The following is a 26197-nucleotide window of genomic DNA, read 5'->3' on the forward strand; positions in this document are numbered from 1 at the left end:
AAAGCAGCGCGGCTGACTTGGGGCTGGAGGTCAGACGTTGCATTAGCTCCTGAAAGAACAACTTGGACGCCGTCTCTCTCTGCTGCTTCTAAACCTTTGACCTGTTCAGTCACACCAAATGTTAAAAAGGCCCAGAATTAACCTAGATCAATTGGTTTAGGTATTTCCCTGGATTTATTGTGCACATTTAATGACTTGAACATCGAGTACATTGGTACTAAATCCGTGAGACAAATTCTCCCAGAGGAGCACTGCAAAGTCTTTTCAAAAGGATTGCCCATGCTGCTTCATGCGAGTGTCTTTTCTCATTTTTCCCAGCCTGTCTGTGTTTGCAAATGATTTGCTACCTGCCTTATGTTTGGTTTTATATCCACATCACGACGGACAATTCTCTTATGCAAGAAAAGGAGCTTGGCATATACAGCCCAGAACACCTCCAGAAGAGTTCACCCTGAGGTGGGAATTGCTGCATTGGGCTTGTATTTATTGCTTTCCAGCTTATGTGCTAAGCCTGGAAACCTTTCTGCAGCTGTGTGCTTCCTGTAATGCCTTTAGCTTTTATTTGAACACCATGTTTTATCTTTGTTCTGTTACTAAATGGGAGAAACACCAGATGTGGGTTGTTCTTTGCTCACCCCTGCCATCCTGCCTGCACAAGATGCCAACTTCTCATTGCCACAGAATTGCCCAATTAAAGCTGAAAGCCCTGGGTTCATTCACTGTTGGAAAATAAACCCAAGGTAGTACTTTTTAGAAGAAGAAAATTGAGACAAAGAGAACTGCACTGGCAGAACTTGAGAAATTCGGGTTAATCATCTGTGTGCCACCAATTACCATCATTATATGCTTCCCTGGTCCCGACTTGCCTCTGAAATACATGTAAATAATACCACCGGTGATCTCCTGGGAATTCCCTTCCTGCCACATCACTCGTTGCTGACCCCATCCTCTCCCGGCCATCAGGCAGCATTGCATCCTCCCCTCCTGATGCATCAGGCTCACCCTCCATTTACTGCCCTGTCCGCTCTTTAAGCCTGGGTGAAATCCACAGGAGAAGGCACGTTTAAGTGCTTTGCTGGATTGGGGCCAGAGCTGGTCGAGTTTACAGATGTGCTTGACCAAGTACTAAACCCTAAGTGCCGTCGATCGCTGTTGCAGCTTAACGTTAAAATGTCCACCAGTGCTCTGAGCAGAAAGCCTCTTCCCTGCAGCACCCTCAGGAGGCAAACACAGAAAGGAGCAGGTTCAAATCCAGATGATTTCTATCAAAATTTAAAGCCCGGTTTGCAGAGGCTCTCGGCAGCCTTCACCTCGCTCTGGCTGGTAGCTGTCGCTCTCCATTGCAAACATCCACCAAATTTTATAACCATTTAGCCTGAGTAAAAAGCAGATGGTAGCCAAAAAACCCTCCGCAAGCGGGGCTGGGGGTCAGACCCCAAACTCCCTAGACAGCTGGTGTTCCCCAGGGAGCCCATGCCAGGACCCCGACACCCCTGCGGGGCTTTGCACGTACCCTCTGCTCTGAAGGCGAGTCTGACGTCCGAGAGCCTCTCCCCGCCCTGCTTTCCCAAGCGGCTCTTCTGCTCCGCTGGCAGTAACGCTCGCTAAGAGCCCTGGTCGGGCATGTGCGCTCCCAGAAAAATGCGCTTTGTGTTTCCTACGTGGTGGGGGCGGATGCAGGAAGTTGGAGCATCCCTGATGCTGAGCCCAGCACGGTGCCTGTCTGCCCACCGTCGGTCTTGTTGGTGTCTGAGCACGCTGAAAACGATCGGAGAGGTTGAGTTTTATGCGTTCTCCCCAAAGTTGTGCTAACGTCCGTGTGCATCCCAGGGCTGTGATCATTTTTCCTGGTGATTTGCCGACACGCTCTTTTGAAAGCTGTAAGTGGTACTGAGGAGGGGCCTTATTAATGCTGAAGTGTGTTTATTAGACGGGGAAACCAGATGAGTAATTCTCTCTCAAGGAAAGACCATAGTTTGCTGCAGTCTTTCCAAGTAGCTTTTACTGATCTTTTTTCTTCTATTAGCAAGACATTGCTAAATAAATATCTTATTGGAGACCTGATGCATCAGGAGATAAACCGGTGGGCTGCAGCTCTGGTTCTGTTGACCCAAACCCCGCTGTTCCCTGCAGGCACATCCCTCCATGAGGGCTTGCACAGGTCAGTGCTGGAGACACGACCACTGCCCAACTCGGGTCAGACCTATGTCTGAGGAGCCATTGGTTATTTTGCATCCTCTGGTCCTGTAAGTCTTCTTCATGCCAGTGAAATCCAGCGTGGAGAGCGGCATCATGCCCTTCCCTGTTGCATCGTGGCTGCCAGCAGTACCTGAACTTGCCCATGCGCAGCCCTCAGAAACCTCCTGCCTTTGCCATGTCACCAGTTTACTCCAGATAACTAGAGAAGGAGGTAATGAATTTCAGCTGTTTACCTCTTTAAAGAACTCGTTTCTATTTAGACATAATTACCTAGCCACTTCTAAGAAAGGCACCATTGATTGCAGAGCTGAATTAGCACTTTGTTGCATCGGCTTTGACAACTGCCTGCACTGATACAAGAGCACTTCATGAACATTAACTCATTTAAAGTGTAAATTGCAACTCCTTTTTCATTTTCCAGCATGGGACCCAGCTAGGCAAAGCTTTTCTTGTGGCTTCTCCAAGCGTCTCCCGTGCCTGTACCACACCAGAACGCGGGAGCTGCCGGCACGTGAAAGGGAGGGAGCGAGGCTTCCCTGTTTTGGGAGAAATTTTGGGTGCTCCCACCTCCACGCAGCGATGCTGCGGGGTGAGGATTACAAGGACGGGTTAGAAATGTGGCTGGCGGTGGTGGTGACACCACCTTGGGGCAGAATTGGGCCAGTAAAGACACTGCAATTCAGGGGCCCTGCTGCCTGTGCTGTGCCATGCAGATGGTTTCACCCTTGCAGAGCTGCCCTTGGCGTCAGTGGGAACTGAATTTGGCAAAACCGCTGGAGGAGCATCGCTGCCCGGCGCAGGAGCCGGCTGTGGGACAGGGAGACAGGTCCCTTCACCCCTCCCTCGTGCTGCGCTCGCCCAAGCCGCTGCCCTCAAGTTGTTTTCCACTAGTTACAAAGTACAGCTGATAATCTTCCCCTTCTTTGCAAAACTTATTAAAGCCCAAGGATGTAAAAGTTTAAACAGCAGCAGAGTAATATTAGTTTAATCTCCAACTGTATGAAAAACAAGCCTGGTTTTAATAAAACCCCAGCCCTTTCCAGCTAGCCCCCGGTGCCAGCATCAACCCAAGGTAAGCAAGTCAGAGAACCTGGGCTGGCCGAGGTTAACGCTGGCCGCAGTTACCTCCTCGAGAGCTGCGCTTCCCAAGCTGCAACAGGCACTGCGGGTCCAGACCTGGGGCAGAGCCGGACTGATGTGCTTCCACCTCCGATGCTGCATCGGGATCCGCTGCACCATCAAGGCACAATCCTGCAGCTCTTAATTTGCTCGTGAAGCCAGTTAGTCTTTTCTAGCAGGTTTAATCCCAAATGGCATATTGTCCGTGTGTTGTTGCAGCAATCGGTGCCCCGGTTTGCAGCGGTGGAGAAGGCACGGAGTCACGTTATTCAGCCAGAAAACCTCACAATAAATACGCTGCTCTCTCCTCTTTGTAAAAGCTCCTGCCCATCGCCTTGCGTGCTGTGGCAGATTTTCCCTTTACCCTTGCAGGGATAGGGGGGTTAGTGCCTTGGGAAGGACTTCGCAGTGGACAGCAGTGTTGCATGAGTTCATCACGGGGCATCTCTGATGTTCCTTTTAGTGCAGTTCAGGCAAATTAAGAAAATACAATAAGTTTGAAGTTCTCCCATTCCCATTTGGAGCAGTTGGAAAGTGAGGCATTGCGATGCGTGGATCCTCTCAAAACAAAAGATCTACACACCCCACCTTGCAGCAGACTGCTTTAAGTGTCCTGTATTTTTTCAGGGTTTTCCCTTATTTTTCCCTCAGCGGGTTGTGTGGCTGTGGAAGGAGCTGGATGTTACTTTGTGCCTTGCTCAGGCTTGAAATGTGTACATTTTACTGGGATGGCGTGCGGAGCGATGCCTGCGCTGGGCACTGCTGGTCCGTGGGGCGGCTTCACTGCGAAACACTAACTTTCCGGGTGAAATGCGATAGGGTTTGGGGTTTTTTTTGCAATACCAAGCTGGGCTATTTAGGGCTTAGACCAAGCAAATATTCGGGTGTCTGCCCATTCCCAAAGTATCTGGGGCTCATGCACGGGCCAGGATTTGGGAAAGGCTTTGCTGGTCCATCCTAGGGCAGCTCCAGGCTGCTGTGTGGTTTCGATCCCCTCCCGGCTGCCCCCCAGCAGCAGAGGAGCTGCCCATGCAGCTCGCATGGCAGAGATCCCACGTCCCCACCATCGGCTCCGTTTTCCTCTCACCCCCTTCCTCTCCATCCCGCATTCCCAAGAGCCACATCCTCAGTAACGCTGGTCCTAACCCCTCCCAGCCCTGCTTCGTGGGAGCGGAGCTGCTACGTGCTGACCGTGACGGTGCCCTGTGCAATCCCATAGTTTGTGGGGGTTTTCCCCAATTTGAGACAACCTGCAGCATTGCCCTGGCAGCACCGAGGAAACACCTACTCAGCCCCTCAGCTGGTCCTTTCTGCCAGCTGCAGCTATCAGTACCACCGCTAATGATCAGAGGCTTAACGAAGCGTGAGGCAGCTGGCTGCTCTCCAACCTGGCCTGCTCAGGAGGGAGAGGGAGAAAATGCACTGATGTTTCTCGCGGTTGCAAGCCCAAATTTTTTTGCTTATCCCTGCCCTGGGCTCTGCTTCTCCAGCACCGGGTTTGCAGGCAGCGCCGGGACCCCTACAAGGGACAGGGGGTCTCTGCACCCGGCTGCTGCCTGTGAATGGGAGCATCCTCCTGGGGAGCCCTACTGATGCCAGGGGGGTCTCCAGGCGGCTGAGAGCACTTGGGTTTGCCAAGCTGAGGTAGGAGAGCTTGGGGATGATGGTGAAAGGCAGGGGGGCAAGACGGTTAGAGGGCTTTTCATCACCTCTCCTGGAGCTGCCCTCCGTACGCCTTCTCTGCATCTCCCGCTCTCTGCTCCTTGTCGGGTTCATTTCTCGGGTGTCAGAATAATGCTGTTTTGTTTGGGTTGCAAGCACTGCAGGGGGAATTTTTAAAAAGCTTTCTTTTATTGCTGTGTGAAAAAAAAAAAGCAACCAACAGCCCAATAACTTTTCTATTAATATCAAGCTTTGTAAGTCTTTTGTTTGGTTGGTTTGTTTACAAAATCTCTCATATTGGATCTAAACTACTTGACAGTGTCCCTTTGAATATGTGTTAAAATAGATCTTGCTTTCATTCCGTGCATTTTGGGGAGGATATGAAGCAATTTCACTTGTCAGCCATGAGCAGGAGATGGATGGGGCCATTCCCCGATGGGTCGCCATCTGGGGAGGGGGAGCAGAGCTGCGCTCGGGAGGAGCCATGTCACCGCTCAGCTTCGTTCCTCTCCTCTCGGTGCTTGATGGTGCTTAGTGGGGAGGATCTGGCTGGGACGATAGGTTTTACATGAAAAAATAATGCAGAAAGAAGAGCCTTGTTGGGGACCCAGATGATTTATGCACTGACCAAACTCCTTGCATGCCACGCTGCCTGCGTCTGCCTGAAGGGCTCTCCAGCCAGCACAGATATTTGGGGGTTGCAATGCAGGGCTGAATAAGGCTGGAAAGGAAAGCCCATCTCCAGCACCATCCTTACCATGGGCTCCCCAGCCTGTCCTGCTCGAGACTGGCTGGACCATGCCAGTGGGAGGGAAGGATCAGGCCCTCGGTGGGACGTGCACCCATGGAGGGAAATGTGAGCATCGCTCTTTGCTCGCTGCTTTCAGCTGGGCTTTTGTGGAGCTGCTTTATGGATGCAGACCTGACCCCTCAATACTGCGAGCCCCCCGTGGTGCCATCACAGCTCTGGTGCTCAGTGCTTCCTCCCCACCTGTAGCTCTGAGATAGGTGGGAGATAGACTTGGCTCGTTTGGCATCTGCTGTCACCTGACAGCTGTCCCAGCTGGCCACGCCAGCACGCCCGGCTTTTGCAAGCCAGAGAAAGTGAACTCAGAGATAATGCAGCAATGCCTCTCCCTTCCTTCAGGATGCAGCCGGAGCCCCAAGGTGACTTGATTCTCCGGATTTCCCTCACCCCATCCCACACCACTCCCTAGGGTCTGCTTCTCCTTTCTCCTCCCTTTGCCTCTGTCCCTCCTGACCTTGTTGCTTCGTTAGCAGTGCAGGTGTAAGCATTACAGTAATGAGGAGCCCGGGTAAAGAGTACGCTGAGCAGTGCTGTCAGTGTTGGGATGCAAAGGACTCATGGTCCCCAAACGGGGCGCACTGTGCTCCTCTCTGCGGTGCTGAGCAGCACAGAGTGTCGTTAGCAAATGCAATTCCAGGCTCTGCTCATCAATGCAGGGGGTTAAAAAAAAAAAAAAGAAAAAGCCCCAAAAAACAAATCCACAAAACTGAAACTATTTTGCACCAAAATTTAAAAAAAAAAAAAAAAAAATTAAGGCTGCGGAAAAAAATAGTTCTCCATCAAAGCTTGGCTAGGCAAACGGCTGGTGGAGGTCTCGATTAGAGACTGCATGTCTAAACCTTGTGTGGCCTGAAAATCTGCTGAGAATTGTCTTATGTTCCCTCAGTTCGAAAGGGATGGCCAGCACTAGTTCATTTTTTCTGTCAGCTGCATCTTGAGATCCACTGTTTATTTATTTTGATAATATTCCAGTTGGAGGCAGAAGCAACAGATAGCAGAGGAAAGCAGAGAGAAAAATTAAGGCTGTTAGGGGCTTTTCCTGGCTTGCAAGAGCCTGGCTGTGCTGGTGTGGCTGGTTAGGACAGCTGTTAGAGTCACAGCTGGTTGCAGACAGCTGCAAAAGTCACTTCCAGGGACATTTGCCCCTTCCCGTTGCAGCATCCCCATCCCAGAGCCACTGGGCATCCCTTTGCCACGGCCCTGTGGACCCCACTGTGGGATTTCAGTCCCTGTCTGGGCAGGAGCAAGCATCTGGTGGACTGTGCACAAGGAGATTGATTGAGGTTGCCAGGATTTAGCTTGTTGGCCATTGCACTTGAGCACAATTATGATTTTCAGCATTATTCTAGCATGGTCCAGTTGTCAGGCATGGAGTGGTAAGCCCTTCTCTCACCAGGGTTCTGGAACAGCATCCAGTCTTGATCCCTAGCAAAGGTGCGGTTCAGATGCTGCCTTGCTTTTATTATGCTGGAGACTGGCTTGTCTGTGGGGCAGATAGATAAAAAATTTGTGGAGGAGCCTGGGAATCAGCTTCTATCCTAGAGATTCATCCGCGCAGCCAGACTCTCTGCAAGGAAAAAAGGAGTTGATATTTTCCAACCCAACCACTGCAGCTGGGTAAAACGTGTTTTCTGGCTCCCCAGTTTTTCCATCAGTTGGAGCGATAGCACAATGCAAGCCAGAGTTAGCGTGACCTGGTGCAAGGCAGCCACTTGTTTCTGCATCATCGGGCGTTTTTAGGCACCCCTCGTGGGAGCATCGAATCGGTCTAACCCCAGCTAGAGCCAGCCCTGGGGCTTTGCAGTGGGTCCCACACAGAGGACTCTGGGCACCACTGTGCGGGTCATAACCGGGCACTTTCATGTTGGTTTTGTCACGGATGATGCAATGTAAACATCACCACAGACCAGAATAACTAGCTTTCTTCTTATCCCCCCCTTCCATCCCGTTGTGATAGCTGGTCAGGAGAGAGGCACTGAAGAGGGTATTTCCCGTTGAGCTTGGAGATGACCAGCGAGCCTTGCCAAAACGCTGGTAGCGAAATGTTCTCAGTGGAGCAGACTGTAGAGCAATGGGGAATCAATAGGCTTTTTGTGTAGACATAGTTACTAAATGCATGCATGATCGATGGGCGCTGCATAGCTGGAGATACCAGGACTGGAGGATCCAGATCTGGAGGATCCATATCCCATAACCTCAAGAAGTTTGTTATAAAATCGTCACACTCCTCAGTTTTACTACATTAACATACCGCATGTCCATTCAAAACCTGCCAAAGCAGGTTCAAAGGTTTTGAACTTGCTAAAACAAGTTGTGCTGAAATACAGGGACCTGCAATGGCTAAAGCAGCCGGGACCGTGCCACTGCTGCCTGCAATGCGTGGCTTTGTGCCCATCTCCCCCCACCCCAATTTCTGTAGCCAGTCCCCGTGAGGCAGCCCCCAGGCTCCCGGGAGGAGATTCGGGGCCATTTCCCTGCTTTTTGGGTTAGGTGCATCTGTGATCGGTTGTTACCTTAGAAGTGCTGCATCCGAAATGTGCCTCATCTCCTTTGGCATTAAGGGCTGCATTTGTCATCCCAGCACAGGCTACGGCTCAGATAAAAGGGAATAAAACTGGAGAGTTGTGCCAAGGAGGAAAAGCACACAGAGAGGATGAAAGAGCATTTTGGGTGAGATGCATGTAAATGTATTACTCATGCAAAGAAGCCATTAAAGATCATGAGGCTGTCGGATACCACAACAGCGAGGCTGGTAAGTCCCTGGATAGAAAAGCCACAAAGAACATGGAATGTATTTATATTTGCATTCTAACCGTTAAACCACAGGGAGAGCAGATGATGTGTCACAGCTCTTGGGTGAATTCAGCCATCCAGAAACGCACATCCTCCCATGCCAACCCAAGGGAAGGGGTAAGGACCGATGCAGCCCTGGGAGTCACCGGAAAATGTTTGTCTAGGCATCCAAACCTGCATCAGGGGCAAACATCGCTTGTTTACCAGGAACGAGCCCTCAGGTGGAGTTTCCAGTTGGTTTTGCTCCAAGCCCTAGCAAAGTCCTTTTCTTGGTGATGTTGCGGTTTTCCTGGCCGAAGGGTGGCAGGGCGCTACGCGAAGGGAACTGCTCACAGGCATCTGAGCCACGGGGCATCCCCGGGAAGCAGCGCTTCAGGTTCAGCTCCCGTTTGGGGCAAAGGTTCGGATTTCAGCTGCTCTCTTGTTTCCCTGGGGTTCGTTCAAGCTTGGAGAGGTGCCAGTGGGATGTATCCAGACCCCTCCATTCACCAGCTGATTCAGGACATCAAAGCAAAGAGAAAGCACCAAGACATCCAGCCAGACCCGAGTTTGTCAGAGGAAACCTAACCATGCAACATAAATGCTACTGTACCAATGTGAGGGTTTTGGGGAGGGTGAGAAAGTTCAGGGAGGAAGGTTAACTCCAAAGTCCCTCAAACCACACTGTGACGCTGCCCAGACCAGCACCATCCTGCACTGGGATGCTGCGATGTGCCTCCTCTGGCACCGTAAAGTACCTGACTGCGCAGGGACCCTGCGCTGCTGGATGGCGTCCCCGTCACCTGCCTCAACCCAGAGCACTTCCCATGGCAAAGCGGGTCACTCTGTCATTAAGGTCCTTTGCCTCCTGAGATTATTGTAATTTGGGGAGTTATTACATTGCAAGCATGGGACACGGAGTTATTTAAAGCAGTAAGTAGAAAATCACTAGCTGATAATACAGCTCAGTTTAAATTTGAGCTCATTTAAATGTCAGTCTAAACTGCCCCTTGAATCAGAGCTGCTTAAATTATTCTGAAAAATAATTGCCTCTATTCATCAGAAGAATGTGCCATGGATCCAAGTATAACATGAAGTGTTTGATTGGGGATTTTATTTTATTTTCCTCCTTTTTTTTTTTTTTCAATATTGCAGTCAGAAAAAAACCCCTCTGCTCTCCCAGTAATACTCTCTTTTAACAGAGCAGGTCAATCCGTCAAATTGCAGTAGAGATAGGTAAGTTTTATCCGTCCGTGATGGATGTTGCTGCTTATGCAAATCTATCATGAGACCCCAGCTGCAAAAGCGCATGGCTCTTTGGGAATAGGACTTCAGTTTCCTGCAACTGAATTAAAATGTGCAGCTGTCCTGCCTGAGAAGAGTAAGCGTGGAGGTTGTCTTGGGGCAGACCTTGGGGACTTTCAGTGCTGGAATGTCAGCACGGCTGTTCCTTGAACTCAGCGTTGTAGCAGATACATCCCTTGAGTCCTGAGGATGAGCAGGCAGTGAATGGCAAGCGGTGGAAGGTACCAAAATCCCATCTGCTTATAATGATTGCAATTATTATTGCCCTTTATGTTTGCCACTTGTCACCTCAGTTAGCTCTGTGGACGGCCCGGCTCAGGATGTGCCGGGAGCTCAGCAGTCCCCGAGGGCTCGGCTGCGGCTCCTCTCTGGCAGAGCTGCTGCTGCCTCGGGGCTGTTTGCACCCCGGGCCCAGGGAAGGCCCAAGCAAACCCTGTGCCGTGCGGTCGGCTGAACCACTGCAAACGCCCGGCTGTGCTCTTGTACTCACTCAAAATTGCACTGACCCTCTTTAATTTTGGGGCATTGGGGTGTTTGGCAGAGGCTGAAAGCCTTCCCCAGGCCAGTCACCGCTGCACAGAGACCGATCGAGCTGTGGTAACTTTGCTCACTGAGCTCAAGCATGAGTTGAGAATTGCAGTGAAAACATCTGAACATCATCAGTGAGGTTAAAAGGGCATTTCTTGTGCGGATCAGCCACACGTCTTGGACCTATTCGTCTTCTGCAGCACAGCACATGGCAGGAACAGATGTTATAGACAATGAGTCAGAAACATTTTGCCGTTTTGAAGCCACCTGCCAAGCCCTGAGCTGGCCACGCTGCTGTCTGCCAGCTCCTCAAGCAGGTTTCCCTTTCCTCAGCCCCCCATGCACTAAATGCGCTGCCAGACAACGGCTGCGTTCCCTTTTCACTCAATTGCAGTTGCGAAATGTTTTCTCTCCTCTACTTTCCGAGTAACCCTAGGGAGAATCGTTAGAAATCCACGCAGGGCCCCTACGCCGGGAACTGGCCACGCAGGGCCCCACGGGGCTGGCAGGGCAGCGCTGGGTGGCCGTGCCCTGAGCCTTTCCCTTCCCCGAGAGCGGCTGGAAAGCGTCTGTGGGAGCGCGGAGGCGGCAGGCACTGGCCGGTGTGGATTTGTGCCCAGGTAAAGCGCAACTGCGGACAGAGCACACGGGCAGCCCCTACCCACGGCGGCAGCGAGAAGTAAGAGCCGCAGCGGGACTGAGTCCAGAAGCTGTCAGAGCTTTGTGAATTTAGTTTCTTCCTCTAAACAAACTTCGCGCCCCACGTGCGTCCCTGATTTTTACCTTTGTATTAGCAGTTCCCAATTACTCAACGCTGTCCAGCTGGATGACATTTGGTATTGCTGTTTGTTGACCCTGGGGACTGCGGCGTTGACATTATTACTACCAAGTGACATTTACATGGACACCGATGTCATATTGATATCGATAATGGCAGCCAAGTCTATGACACAGCATTAACTATGTGAGGGAAGAAGGGCAGCTTCTGTTATTGATGCTGATACCGTTTAAAAAAACCACCCAGCCGTTCTTAACTTTGACCAAATTTCTGGCAAACCCTTTCCCAGGCCACGAGAGCAGGTCTTGACGAGCAGTCAGAGCTTGGGGACCTGTGGGGCGGTGATCCCGGCTGCCAGCACAGGGCAGCCAGCCCAACCACCCTTGCCACCTCTGTTCCTATCAGATCCTTCTGTCCTGATGTTGATGGAATTGATTTTTGCTGTGCATGAGCGGAGGACCAGGTTTATTCTGGTGTGCCGGAGCCATTTGCTGCTCATTCGTGGTGTTTGCTCGGTGACTCAGCCTGTTCCACCCCGGGTCGTGGGCAGCAGGACTTTGCTGTGGTGGTGAGCCTTCAGCTCCATCCCTGGGCTGGGTCATGGTTCCTCCCCATGCCACACCACACTTGTCCTTTGCTCATCCTATTCCATAGACCATTTGCTTCCCTGTTATTACTGCTGTTACTGTTGTTGTTATTTCCTCCTCTATGCAAAGAGTGTTTTGGCTTTATCCAAAAGCCTGTGAAGTTCAGCCCGAAGCAGCTCAGCAGCCGGTGGCTGGATCCCTTCAGAGGATGAGGACTTAACTGTGCACCGAAAATGCTGGGTCCTCAGGCAGCTGGTGTCGGGCAGGTTTCGAGGATGTCGCTGGTTAAATCACCCACGGGGTGAGAGCCGGGCGAGGAGGGGCAGGGCGGGAGTCAAAGCAGTGTTGTTAAAGCATGACGACCCTCCTCGGCTCTTGAATACTTCATACCCGGCTGGGGGAAGAGCCCCAGTGCTTGTCTAATTCGTGCTCTGAGTTTCTGCCTTGTTTGCTGTCAGAGAAATCATTACTTATAATGGTGGCTGGTTCTCCTGCCCGGCACGGACACCAGCGCGTGGGGAACCGCCACGAGCGTGACTGGAAACGGGCAGACATGGGGCTAATTGAAGCCAAGAAATCCCCTGCCGAGTCGTTACCTTCTCCTCAGGGCTGATCCCGTTTGACTGCAAATATTTAGAAATCCCAGATGAAGGCTATGGGGCACATTGAATTTAAAAAGGCAACAAAATTTTAATGCGAGTGACCCAATTTTAAGATGAAACACTCAAGTGGAGGGAGATAAGATCAGGCTGATGGAAACATCCCTCCCTCTGGGTGCAGTTTGGCTGATTAAAACAGGAATCAATGTTGATAATAAATGAAATATTTAAGACTTTTGAAAACACCCCAGGCTACTCTGATGCTGTGATGAGATCGATCCTGGCTGCTGGGGGGGGGAGGTCGCCCCTCCACTGCGCGTCACCGCATCTTGGCCGGGACCCCGATGGCAAAACCAGCAATGGCTGAGGCTGGTTTACAGAGGGAGACCAAAATGCAGCAGGTCAGGGTTTTTTTAAAACTTTACCCTTTTTTATAGAAAGCTTGGCCCAAAGCTGAATTGTAGAAACAAGGAAAAACCTCCATGGCTGCTCTCTAAGCCCTTGCAAGCACCAGCCCTGAATGCCATGATGAGATGCTAACGCCTGAAGCATCTAACGTAGGGATGAAACCCACAATTTTTCTGTTCCCTGAGAATCAGATTAAAAATTCTTCCTGAAATTATTGCAGCATGGGACATCTCGGCACAAAGTGAGTATCGAGGAGCCTATGCTGGGGAAACACAGGCCCTTTCCTGGGGCGGGTAGAGCGGCGTTGGGACCACTGGTCCCTCAGGAGGGTTTTCTTGTCCCCTTATCATCTGAAGGCCAGTTCATGCTATCCCCAGGGTTACTGAGGCACATTGCATCTTTAGTCCCACGCAGCTCTGTCTGCAGCTGAAGTGAAGGACAGAGGGGAAAAATAACTACAGCATCTTTCATCTTTTGGCCTTTTGTTTGCCCTTGGAAGCCTGGAGGAGGATTTGGGTTTGGATGAGGTCAGAGCGAGGCATCCGCCCTCCGCGCGGCATCTCAGGCAGCTGCACGGAGGTTTGCGATCCTGGTTTGAAGGGCATCTGCAGCAGGGATGAGAGTCCTGTACCCACTGCGAGAGTGTTACTCGGAGCGATTGATCCGATAATCCCTGGGGTGAGATCGGCATCCCCACAAGTGATATTCTCATGGGAAATACCAGCTATCATCCTGCTAATGCAAACACGGCCCGAGGTCCTGCTGTCCCTGCGTGGATGATACCAGTTATTCTGGCCTGAGAGGTGGCTCAGGGGGCTCAGGATGGGGTGCAATTTCTGCCTGACACCCCCCCCCCCAATTTGGGTGACTCACGCGGGGCTGTATTTTGTCTCCTTTGGCTTGTACCGCACTGTGTGGGTGCAAATTGGGCTTGCGAGCAGGAGCGCTCGCCCTCGCAAACCATCCCTCCAACCTCTTCCTCTGCTGATATTTCCCATCTGTAAAAAGGGATTTTTCTTACCCACCGCACAGCACTTCTGCAAAGTTTAATTTATTTGCTTGCTTTATCTTGTAAAGCACTTTTTCCCTGGCTGGATAGATGAGGCAGAGAAGACAGAGTCACCCTCTTCTCTTTATTTGCAGGATTCCAGCTGAGTTTGGCTTCCCAAGGGTTGCGCTTTTGAGGCAGCGAGCTGGTGGAGCAATTTAGCTGAGCGCAGGCTGGGAACAGCACGCATTTTGCTAGGGGCATGTGTAGGGAAAAGGCAAATGGGATGCAAAGGTGACGTGTTTCCAGGGGAACTGCAGCCCCAGAGCAGCTTCATCTTTGCTCTGACCTTCCTCAGAAGGGGATGCTGTAATGTTTGTCACCTGCGTGGTCCCCTGTGGGTGACAGCTCTTACTCCTCAGTGCCGAGGGCATGGGGAAAGACTGCTTCCCATCCTCAGCCTATCTAATTCATCAGGATACTGGTGTTAATTGGGGAAGCCGTGCTTGGTCCAGACCTGCTGACGCACCAGCTGCATGAGGCCAGTGGTATTTGCTCTGAACCCACCTGTGTGCCTCCCCACGGGAAAAGCATGTTTGCATTTACCCACAGACAGAAAGCAAAAACCCGAAAGCAAAATAAACCCCAGGAGATATTTAGGGCTCAATCCCCTGCCCGGGGTTCACCCCCAGCAGCATGGTTTCGGGAAGCCAAGCTGCAGCCCCGAGTTGCCATGACACTGAGCCGCCCCCAAGGATGCGGCTGCGGCTCTCTGCCCTCCGTGACCCGTTTCCCTGAGAATTTGGCGTCTCGCCCACGCACCCGTCTCTCTCGAGCAATTACCTGCTCTGATTGCTCACCCGCGCATGTCACTGCTTAGATAGGTGCTTATATGTATTTTAATCAAGTGAGTCACGCAGGCGGAGGGGACTAGGCAAAACACTGTTTCTGTCCTTGTCTCCTTGCTGGGTAAATGATGGCTGGGAACTTAGTGAGCATGAAATGCTCTCATTTGGGTGGATTTAGTGGATTCAGTGGTTGAACAGGTTGTGATGTGTTTAGAGATCATTTGAGTTTATTTTGGGTAAAGTGGTAGAGACTTGATCTCTGGTCCTGGCCCTGAGATCTCTGTGCACCGTCAGTCGGGAATTGCACCTTTGACTTACTGAGGTTTTGAATTACTGAGGCTTTTTATCACGATATGTGGAAATGGCAGGAACAGAGGCTTTCCTGGGTCGTCTGAACCCCCCACTCAAGGGCTTCAGGGCAGTCATCACAGGCAAAAAACCCACACTAATCCCGACTCCTCTGGCACAGCCTGGCTGTGAAGTTCCAGCTGCGGAACTTAAACCATGTAAAACTGTGTTTTCCATCATATAGCAGAAATGAAAATTCAGAGGGCAGGTTCCGAGCCAGCCCGGTGCAGCACAGCTGTGCTGAAGTCCATTTATGTCACTTTAATCGATGCAACCTTGTTTCCTCTTGGGGCATCTTGGAGCAGTTAAGGATGCCTTAACAACATGCTAAATCCATTTGCTATCATCACTCCAGGCATCAACAGGCACTAATTTAACACAGACAGGGGAGGTGATGTTTCCAGGGTGATGCGTGCCGGCGGGCTGACTGGGGAGGTTTTTCCTCTGGGTTTGGGCGTACCAACGGTTTGCGTTGCCTTGATTTCCCTGCTGAGCTTGTTTGGGAAGTACGAGATCCACCAGGACAGGTTTGTGCTGGGGAGGTACGTGGCAGGGAAGAGCAACGGTAGCGATCGGCTTTTACGGATCCTGGTTTTACGCTTGGAAAGCCCCAAGAACAGGGGGGATTAGCGTTGCATCAACTGAGCCGCATCGGGAGGCAGCGCGAGCATGTGCACCCCTCGAGGTGCTTTTATGCCTGTGTCATCCTTTTAGTTTGAAGTTTAATCCCCAATAGCTGTGACTTGCTGCATCGCCTGTCTTGTAACAGCCTTACAAAGCTGTGACAACAGGCAGGGAGAATGAAGCTGTCTGACAAATGACACATGACAAGGACTTGGAGTTAACTGCCTTTAAATTCATTATGGCTCCAAAAGATTGGCTTGAGCAAGGTGAATGATTTAAGGTGCATAACGAGATGGATTTAGCCTCCATTGAATGATCTGTGAACAAGCTTTGATCTCTGCATTACAGTCATTACCGAGATTTGTCGGTAAGGGGGCGTTATTTGAGGGCCACTGGCCATTGCAGCGGTGGCTCGGTTGCACACCAGCAACTTTTCCCTGGCAGAACAACTGCCGACTCCTCGCTGCTTTCAGAGCAAACGCCTTTGGTGCTGCCCCAGAGTGCCGAAACCAAAGAGGAGGTGTTGAAAGGGCATGGGGGCAACCTGGGCGCTGAACGTGGCCACTGTGCAACAGGTCTCTGGTTTGCAGAAAGCTGTGTTTGTGCAAGGGTCTGGGGAGCTGCACCAAGGTTTCTGTGTCGCGTGATGATGAACATCACAACAGGGAGGTCTTCCAGGATTGGGATGCTCTGGCCGAAGCACATATGGCACATCTGGGAGGCCCAGGGCTGCAACCTGCCATGCTTCAGCCAAAAAAATGATCTAGCGAGGCCAGATCCAGGAGCTCTGCCCCAAAATCAGCTCCCCGATCTGTGGCTGTGCAAGGCAAGGGGAATTACTTGCATTTTGGGGGAGAAAGGCACATCCTGCAGCACAGCAGCAGAACAGCCTGTTGCTCAAGGTCCGTTTGGGGCTGGTATTGGGTTGGACTCCCATTATGGTTATTTTATAGCAAACTAGTGGGATGCAGTTATTCCAGTAACTCAGGCTAATCCTTTCTTAAACAAGAATTCTCTGCAGTCAGCCCCATCTCCAAAAACATGCCAACTTGGTGTCTTTCAGGCTGAAATATTGCTTCTGGTCTGCATGTTTGTGGTGCTGTTGGGGAGGTATATATTTCTGAAGTGCAGCTGCCTCATTTTGGTTTACAATTCATAAGCAAACGAACCCGAATGATCCAGTGCAGTATGGGCACTAAAAATAGCTTTAATCAATCAACTTTTTAAAAATAAGAATGTTCCTTAAAATTATGCCAGCACCAGCCAGCGCTGCCTCTTGGGAATTTTATTCTGACTCATTTTTCTTCCAGTTCTCTTCTTTCTTTTTCTTTCTTTTTTTTTTTTTTCCTGCTCCTATTTACTAAATATCATTGAGTTTGGGCTGTTTTCCTGTTCCTTAACATATAGGATGAAGTGGATATTGCAAACTTTTAAAGATATTTTTGTCGCTGGTGGCATGAGCGGATGGGAAGCTTTATTACTGTAATTTGCCAGTATTTGGGTAGCACCCCTAAATACTGGTAAAACAGGCACTAAGTACTTTTAAGTCAATATTCCTACAGTGGAGCTGCTTCCCACCCATACGCAAACCTTTCAAGGTGGCCCATCCATCAGTCAGAGGACATGGGCACACAGATGCGGTGGCAGTGCCGTGGGGACCAGGCAGTGACCATGCCCGCCCTCATCCCCCTGCCCTCCCCGCATCCCCATCACCCTTTCCTGCAAGTGCTTCCGTGCTCCGTGGCTTCCAGGAGCCCTGTTGCCATCTCGTGCAGCACCTGCTTTGTGGTCCGACCATGCGGGTGGGCATCCTTGTGGCCTCGAGGTCTGCTGGACCACTCGGGTGGAGGACCGAGCCCCTCTTCTGCATCCCCAAGCTCTCCTCCTGCAGCCAGTTGCGCTCTTGCGGCGGCCGGGGGCGAGATGCCGGGTTGGGTGGTTTACGAGCAGGTGCTCAGGTTTCCGACCAGTCTCATTTCTAAAGGCAAAACAAAGGTGTGGTTTTGCAAAGGAGGATTTACATGCCCAAGTCCTGCTGCTCTCCGGTGAGCAGTACACACCCAGCTCACCAAGAGCGGTCTGAAAATCCCAGTCTCTCAGATGCGTGTGTGTGTGTATATATGTGTGTGTGTGTGTGTATATTTAGTGCATTAGTCACATCTTAGACTATAAAAACTGAAACTTCAGTTGGCTGCTTCTCCTGTAAACATATGTTCTCCTTGTAACTATAACTTGGCTTTTATTGCTTTGTGTTATTCCTCAGCATCGTGCGCAGCACATACAGATACGTTAACAATAATAATCACAATACTGCCAAATCCGAGCATTTAAAATAGTGGGTTAAGTCTCCAAAATCCCCTGACTGGCTTAAAAATAATAAGATTATGTGAAAATAGTAAGCGCCATGATCTTGTCTTGCTGCTTTTCAGTTGCTGACCGTTCAGGCTTTTGGCTCCTGCCTCTCTCCAACATGGGCATTTAGAAATGCGGGTTGGTGTTGGGGGGGGAACTTTTAAATGAAGCTGAGATTAATCCCTCTGAAGGACCTGGGAATTTGAAGCAGCATGTCCTTCATCACGAGGCATGGGATGAAAGCAAGGGAGTTTGCGACACAGTGGTGATACGGTCCCGGCATTTTTAACTGTGTTTATTGCAGAAATATTTTTAGACTGAGAGTGACGGATGGTAGAGATTATTTCCCTGAAAATGGGGAGGCGCAGACTGGCCGAACTGCCTAGGGAAGGAGACCGGTTGCGTTATGGTACGTCTGAGCCTGACCTATCCCCACGTCACTGGAGGTTTCTGTGCATTATTTGGAGAGGGGAAATGACTGATGCAAAATGAACGAGACACAAACCAGGGCTGCAGGCATGGCAGTCTCCTCTGTACCTATGCAATTTTAAAAGAGAAATCGAAGCCCTAGCTTTCTAACAAGACAAGCGGTTTATTTTTCTTTCATTTTTATATTTAAGGGGGCCTCCAAATTTTTAAAGAAAATATTGGACTTTGACTTGCAGGCCAAGAAATCCCCTTACAGCATTGCACAAATGTGCAAAGATCTGAAAGTCTTCTTGAAACAGGAACTATCCACATTGTTTTGCTGGCTAAAATGTATGAAACAGAGATCCAAGCTGCATCATTGCAGTTCATTTTACTTTTCTCTTTGGGCCAAGAACTGGAGGTTTATGGTGGGAAGGAGCTGGGACATGCTGGGCTTGGGTTTGGTGTTTTTCAGTTCAGCAATGCCATTCTTTTCTTCTGCCTGCGACCGTCCATATCACGGTGTACAGACCATCTCTGGAGGAGATGGAGCTATCAGGCCTGGCTGGTCTGGATTAGAGTTTAATTAGGTCTGTGCCTAAACCTGTTGAACTAAACAGATGCAAAGTACAGTGTGAGCTTGGTGAGGACATAGCTTATTTCTGCTTTTGCTTAGGTTTGTTCTGTTGCCATAAACTCAACAGAATTAAGTCTCTTTTAAAGTTAAATGCGAGGCTCTGGATGCCAGGGTGTTGAAGTTCTCCCTCTGGGTTTTGTCCTTGGGACCGCTGGGCAGGTCTGTGTGCCACTGGCCGGGGGGTGCGTGGTGACACCGGGGTCTGCCCCATTCCTCTGCTCCTCGCTTTGGGGCCTGAGGTCAGCAATGCAAAAAGTCACAAGTGCACTGCTTTAAAAAGGGAGATAGGAAAATAAAAAGTTAAATCAGAGGCCAAATGCAAACTTGTCTTCAGGAAACACTCACCGTGTTAAGAAAAATTGTTGATGCTATGAAATGCCATGCCAGTGCAGGCATCGTCGCTCCGCTCTGCATCCTAAGATGCAAAGTGACTCTGATATCCCGTTCTGCTCTGGACCCACCTGACAGCAGTTTTAAAGACAATTTTTTCTTCTGTGTTTGTCAGCTGTATTCTTTAATTAATCAGTAATGTCCTTAGGAGTCTTGTCGTGTCACTGCCTCAGTGCGGAGGAGCCGTGTCAAACCCCACTGCCGGTGGCAGAGGCAGGAGGTGCCAGGAGCCCTCCCTCTGGGCAGGACACACGCACAGCTCCTCTACAGCTTTATTTTGGGTTGCCTACTCCTCAAACACACCCCCTGGCACTGATAGCAGTGACTAGTGATGTGCAGCCAACGACTGGTCACCCAACCTCAACTCTGTGTTGGGCTCCTGCCATTTGGTTTCACTGCTGGAAACACTTGAGCTTTGCTTGAGCAACTGCTTCAACAACCCCTTGCATTCCCATCTCTCTTTTTAAATCCAGTCAAGGCCTCACCAGCTAAACTGGCACGGCAGAGGTCAGCGGGAAAAGCGGATCTTGCCCATGCTGAGGCATCTTCTGGCAACCAGAGCTCTTCATCCTCAAGCCACTGGTCTTTTCCTGGAGGTGATTCCAGTAAAACCCTGTGAAAAGCTGCCAGAGAGCATCAGCATCAGCCATTGCGCTAACAGCAGGTGGGCCCAACGACATTTTGGGGCAGAGCCTGGTTTCTGTGTTGCCACTTCTAAACTCAAGGCTAGATTTTAGTGTAAGAGACTGTGTCGATCCTGCAGCGTGGTGCTGTGTGGCCGGGAGCCGTCCCTCTGGGCGGGCAGGGCTCTGTTGCTCCCCAGCTCCTGCCCGAAGGGTGCCCAGGGAATTTGAGCTCAGCCCAGATAGATACACTTGAGATGTCGTCACCCTGGAATTTGTGTCAGAGGAAGAAATATTAAGCAAATCTTTTGCAATTATCTTTGCCTCCAGCGGTTAGTCTAGATGTCCTCTTTGCATTTTTTTCTTTTCAAATCTCCTAGCCGCGAAGGTGGCTGCTTTTAAACTGGGTGGTGCTTCGGTGGCCTCCAGAGCAGCAGTTTCCATGGTAACTCAGAAGTACCCGTTTTTGCACAGTCACAGTTTTAGGTTTTAGCAGGTCGCAGCCACCACTGCTGCTGAGGACCAGGAGGGTCCCGAGCCAGTCCTGAACCAGTCCCGTCCCAGCTCCAGCAGCATGAGCACCAGTGCTGCTCAGGGTGTGAGCAGGAGCCCCATATGGCTGAGTCTGGCGTTCCCATCCCTCAATCTCTTTGACCTCCTGGTTGCAAAAAAGCCGGGCAGGGTGTGTGGCAATGCTGCAGGGTCACCCACGAGGCCGTTCTGTGCCGTGGGACTTCTGTCTCCAGCCACATCTTTGCTATTTGTGCTGGCACAACCCGGTGTTGGGCTGCTCTCGGGCTTTTTTCACCTTTTCCTCTCTCTTTTTCTCTTCTGGGTGTTTTCTCATCATTATCAGAATGAGGATTTTCTTTCTTGATGGGCATTTTGAACTGGCCCGGGGTCCGTGGGAAGGATGCTGTGAAAAGGTGCCCTCTATAATCCCACCCTGCAAAGCAGCATCACCTCCCGCTGCCCAGGGGCTTTGATTTGGGGCATCTCCACGTGACTGCTGAAGGCCAGATGGCTTTGCGGGGGGCTCTGGAAAAGCAGCTGGCCAGGGGTTAAATCACAGCTTTCGGGGCTCCTCCAGAGCCAGGAGCAAGGAGAGGGGAGTGAATGGAAATTCCCTTGAATATCTGTGCACCAGAGGGAGGAAGGATTAGTCCCATTAGGGCAGAGCACTCAGGGTAATCCCGCTTTCAAATTAGGGATTTCACTGTCATTAATCTGATGTGAAAATAAATAGGGCAGGAGCTTAATGCCTTTGAGGGAGCCGCAAGCACAGGAGGAGAAGATGGGCTGGAGGGGCTGCGCAGGGACAGGACCTTTCAGCTCAGAGCCTCCAGCCGCAGCCCCTCGGGAGGGTTCGGGGATGAGGGAGGACAGGAGCATCCCCAGGAAACCTCTGAGCCCTGAGCAGGGGCCTCCTCCCTCCTCCAATCCGTTCTCCAGCCAAAGCAAAACCCTTCCCTACAGTGGGTTTTGTTCCACCTTTTCAGCCTTTTCTTCAGAGGCAACACAAGTTTTCTTTTGTCTCTTTTCTATCTACGTGTGGCAGTGTTGCCGTTTTCCATCTCGCAGCAGTGGCTGACCCTTGCTGACTACGCTGACAGCCTCTAAATGTCTGTGACCACAATGCTAGGGGAGAGCCTTTCTTTTTTTTCTGTTAGAAAATTAAAACAACTCTTCTGGCATCCTGAAAGACACCGAATTTGGTTTTGGTGTCTGATGGGACAAGAGAGCAGTGGCTCTGCCTGTCTTTAAGGAATGGGGACACTCGTTTCAACTCCAGTGACAATTCTTCTCATGCAGGTGATTATTTAACCATAAAAACCACAATTAGATCATTTCAAAGAAAGAAAGAAAGAAAGAAGGAAAAGAAGTTTTTTAGAGATCTGATGAGCAGAGCACCTGAACAAAGGTCCAGGGTAGCACAGCAGAACGGGGGCTTTACCCTGCAAACATCTTCAGCCTTAGGCTTCAGTCACTGCTGAAATCAAACATCAGGGGCAGATGCCAGGTCCAGAGGCCAGGCAAGTTTTCTGCTCAGGAAATTTTCTTTTTGAAATGTTTGTCATTTTGTATCATGATGAGAGTGATCTGAGCGGCAAACAGGCACCAACCCAGAAGCCGGAAGAGCCCGGGGTGTGGGAGACCCCGGCATCCCTCAGGGTTTCCCGTACTGAGGATTCCCTTCAGCAATGGGCTGTGCCTCTGTCTTTCTGGGGATAGACTCTCCCACGTTTTATGCAAAAAAGTCTGTCTTAACTGAACATTGCCATAAAAACTGGTCCACACCAACAATTCACTTTTGACATATCAGTGTTTTCTAACAGAAAACAGAATCTAATTCTTGACGGGTTCTGCTAGAAACAAGGGCTCAGGCAGTGGTGAGCAGGATGGACAGCAGTAAAGCAACCAGCAACCCTTGGTGGATGGTGGATTCAAAAGCTTTATCATCTTGTGGTGAGGAAAAGTGTAGGAGTGGAGCTTCCCCACTGCTGGAGCCGCAGGGGATGGAGCCGGCATGAGCCCAGGGTCACTGTCCCAGGGCAGGACGGAGCAAGGTTGGAGCAACCAGGTACTGGGCCAGTGCTCTCCCCTCCTCTGGGAGAAGCAGGAGACCTAATTCATCAGCATAGTTACACCTTTTTTTAACAGTTCAGAATCCACATGCTTTTATTTTTTGTACTTTAAAGGAAAAGAAAATATCTGCAAGTATAATAAGAGAAATGAATGCAACTGCAGGCACCCTGGGAATAGCGCAGGAGCCCTGTTTACAGGGAGTTCCACATGAATCCCATCAAGCAATGCAAATATTGTAAGTAGGATATGGCCACGGGTTGGGCTTTGTTTGGGTCTGATGCGGGCTGTTTTCTCTATGGAGCAGGATTACCGCTCTGTTCCTAATTAGGTGTAAGGGAAGGGGATCCAAACAGCCCCTAAAGATGTCAAAAATGAGAAAGCAGTCATTGAAGGGAGGGAGAAATTAAAATAAACCGACGTTGGTATTTCAGCGATGCACAAGTCCTCTGGGGCTGTGGCCAGGAGCTTCTCCTGCTCCCGCTCCTCCTGCATCACTGACGGGGTGTTGTGGTTTAACCCAGCAGGCAGCTGAAACATCCACACAGCCGTTTGCTCACTCTTCCCCTTGAGAGGGAGAGAATTGGGGAAAAAAAAAAGGCAAAACTTGTGGGTTGAGATAAAGACAGTTTAATATGACAGAAAAGGAAGATAATTATAATAGAATATACAAACCAAGTGATGCACAGCACAGTTGCTCACCACCTGCAGACCATTCATGCCCAGCTAATTCCCGAGCCACAGTCCAAACCCCCAGCCAGCTTCCCCCCAGTCATATACGGAGCATGACATCATATGGTATGGAACATCCCTTTGGTCGTTGGGGTCAGCTGTCCTGCCGTCCCTCCCAGCTTCTTGTGCACCGCCAGCCCCTCGCTGGCAGGGCGGTGAGAGGAGCTGAAAAGTCCTTGACTTGGTGTAAGCATTGCCTGGCAACAACCAAAACATCGGTGTGTTATCAACATTATTCTCATCCTAAATCCAAACTGCAGCACTAGACCTGCTACTAGGAAGAAAATTAACTCTCCATTTTAGACAAGTGGGTTTCCAAGTCTGACGTGTTTGGTCCCCAGCATGGGCTCCAAGGGATTCCTAGCTCTGAAGTCTCAAATTAAAGCCCTCTCTAAAACAAGAAGTGGGTTGGGTTCAGGTTTTAGGGAAGCTGCAGGACCTGACCCTGCTGATTTCTCTTTTTTCTTTTAGTCTGGATAAATGAGAGTGTGTGTGCAAAAGTAGTTTGAGACTGTAGCCCTGCACTTGCCTAATGTTATGCTGTGATAAATATTATGCTGAACTGCTAAAATGCTGGATAAAATACTTCTAAAAGCAGCAGGGATAAATACAGTAGGAATTTTTGTTCAGGTTTCCAGAGCAGGAGAAATGTTGTTATCAGAAATAAGACAATGTCTATGTGCTTCTTTCTCCGTGATCCCTTGCTCACGCACAGTTGTGTGTTTGAAAAGCGTAAAGGTTTATTTATACACAGATGTTTCCAATTATTTTTCCTAAGAACAGTTCTCTCATTCATGCTTAATTTGTGAAACTCCTGTTTAGTTCCCCAAATTCTTTTTTTATTATTTTTAATAGTCATACCAGCAGCAGTAATCATAAGCTCTGAGCCTGTTTTGCTCTGATGCAAATCACCACTTACGACTTTGAAACTATTAACGTTAGTGCAGTTGAGCACTGGTGAGTCCTGTAAGAGAAAGTGAAGGCTTTTTACATGTAAATAGCGCTTTGCTTCAGCTTCCCCCCTCCCCGTGACCACTGAAGCCTGTGCTCTCCTTAACGCCCTGCTCTCACCTGGTTCGAGCACATCAGCATGCTGGTCATCCTCCTGAACTGCGTCACCCTGGGCATGTTCCAGCCCTGCGAGGACGTGGAGTGCCAGTCGGAGCGGTGCACCATCCTGGAGGTAAGGATCCCGTGCTGCCCCGCTTGCCTGGGATGTGCGGGGTGCGGTGGGGTGGCCATCTCGGGAGCTGGGACCCCCATCTTGTGCCTTTTCCCCAGGATCCAGCCATGAAAGCCCTTCCCATAGGGATGGTTTTTCCAATGCAAAGTCTGTCCTCCGAGGAGACCTGCTGCCTTGGTCCTAGGTGAGACCCGAAGGCTGACTGATTTGGACTTACCCCAGCAAGATCCTTTCTCTACACAACCAGTAAGGGTAGGGGGACTCAAAACTGGGCATCCAGCTCCCACTGGAAGTGTTGAAACACATTTAATTACAGGATGGCCAATGCCACAGGGAACCTCTTGCTCCCAGTCAGTTTGTTCTGCCCCAGTCAGCTCGCTGCTGGCATCTCTTGGATTGCTGCAGTCCGATCTGTGCAGTACGACACCGCTGACTCTGCAATTTCATTCCCTCCTTTGTGCACAAAAAAGCACGGGACAGGCCCGTGCCTTCTCCTCCGCAGCAGAGCCCACCAGCTGAAGTGCAGCATTGCCACGTGCCGGGATAACTGACCTTTGGGAAACGCATACGCGTACAAAGCTCACAGACCCTTGTTGGCTACCCCAAGCTTAGTGGGGCATCATGCTTGTCACTTCATCCCTCGCTGTGTCCTGGCAATCCCCTCGCTGCCATATGCCCACAGGATTTGTTTTGGAAGCACATCCCGGCAGCATCTGGTGTGTGGGCTGCACCTTGGCGCTGGGTTTCCTGCAGCAACTCGGTTCTCAGGCTTGGAACCAACTTCCCTTGTTTCTAATGCATTACATCAACCTAGGCAGGGACTACCGACATGTGGTAGTGTAACAGGCTTGGTTTGTTCGAACCCCGCACAGATCTGCTGCTGTACTTCCCTTTGAGTGTTTTAGCCATGCGGGAAGGCCAGTGGGATCCTTCCAACCAATCTCTCCTGCCTCTCTCAAAGATTGGTCCAGAACTGCCTGCAAATGCCAGGAATAGCAGAGCTGATCATCAAACCCTCTTTCAACCTTAGAAGAGGATCTGTTAAATGCAGAGCCAAGTAAACCAGATGAATTGAGAACCCACTAGGTTTGTTATGGAATGAGATTGATTTTGGAGGAACTGTTGCCACCAGAGGCATCCAGCATAGGGATCGTCTCAGAGGGTCAGGCTCAGGGTTGGTGTGAAGCAGCATCCAGCAAATGCCACACTGCAGGCGGCTGTGGGCTAAGCTGCCCCCAGAGAGCCCATCGGAAAGTGTCCGATCTCACCTGAAAGGTTACACTCCATGTGCCTGCTGTCTTTCTGCATGTTTTCACCCACGTGGGACTTTCCTTGGAGGATGCCTGTCCCTGCCAAAATGTCCAGGCAGACAAAGGGAATCCTGCCTGGACGAGGAGGTGACTTTATTGAATGCTCATTATTTGCTTCCTTTTTTTCATCATTTAATCAGGTTGCAATCATACGGCTTGCATGGTCTGTTCTCCTCAGAATAGACACTCATACATTTGCAAGGAGCCCAGGCACTGAATTTGGTTTCTAGTAGCGGCTTAATGATTACAACATATATTTGCAAAACCCGAAGTATTATCCTGAAGGGTTTGCAGGCAGAAAAGGGCTGTAAGTAAACCCATCGTTATCCCTCACCCTGTCACAGCTTGCAGGAGGGAATGGAAGCCAGAACATGAGGTAGAAAAGCCTGAACTCCTTTATGGAGGC

General features: G+C 50.3%; 1 protein-coding gene across 3 annotated transcripts in view; it reads left to right on the top strand.

Moving 5' to 3' along the window:
• Positions 1-26197, top strand: part of CACNA1H (calcium voltage-gated channel subunit alpha1 H) — a 253542-nt gene that overhangs the window by 103376 nt on the left and 123969 nt on the right. For all 3 annotated transcript variants that reach the window (XM_075768013.1, XM_075768012.1, XM_075768014.1), the window contains exon 3: positions 24369-24481. In XM_075768013.1, the coding sequence (XP_075624128.1) occupies positions 24369-24481 (113 nt within the window). The remainder of the gene's footprint in view (positions 1-24368; positions 24482-26197) is intronic.

The sequence above is a fragment of the Balearica regulorum genome, chromosome 15 (genome assembly GCF_011004875.1).
Source record: "Balearica regulorum gibbericeps isolate bBalReg1 chromosome 15, bBalReg1.pri, whole genome shotgun sequence".
Lineage (NCBI taxonomy): Eukaryota > Metazoa > Chordata > Aves > Gruiformes > Gruidae > Balearica > Balearica regulorum.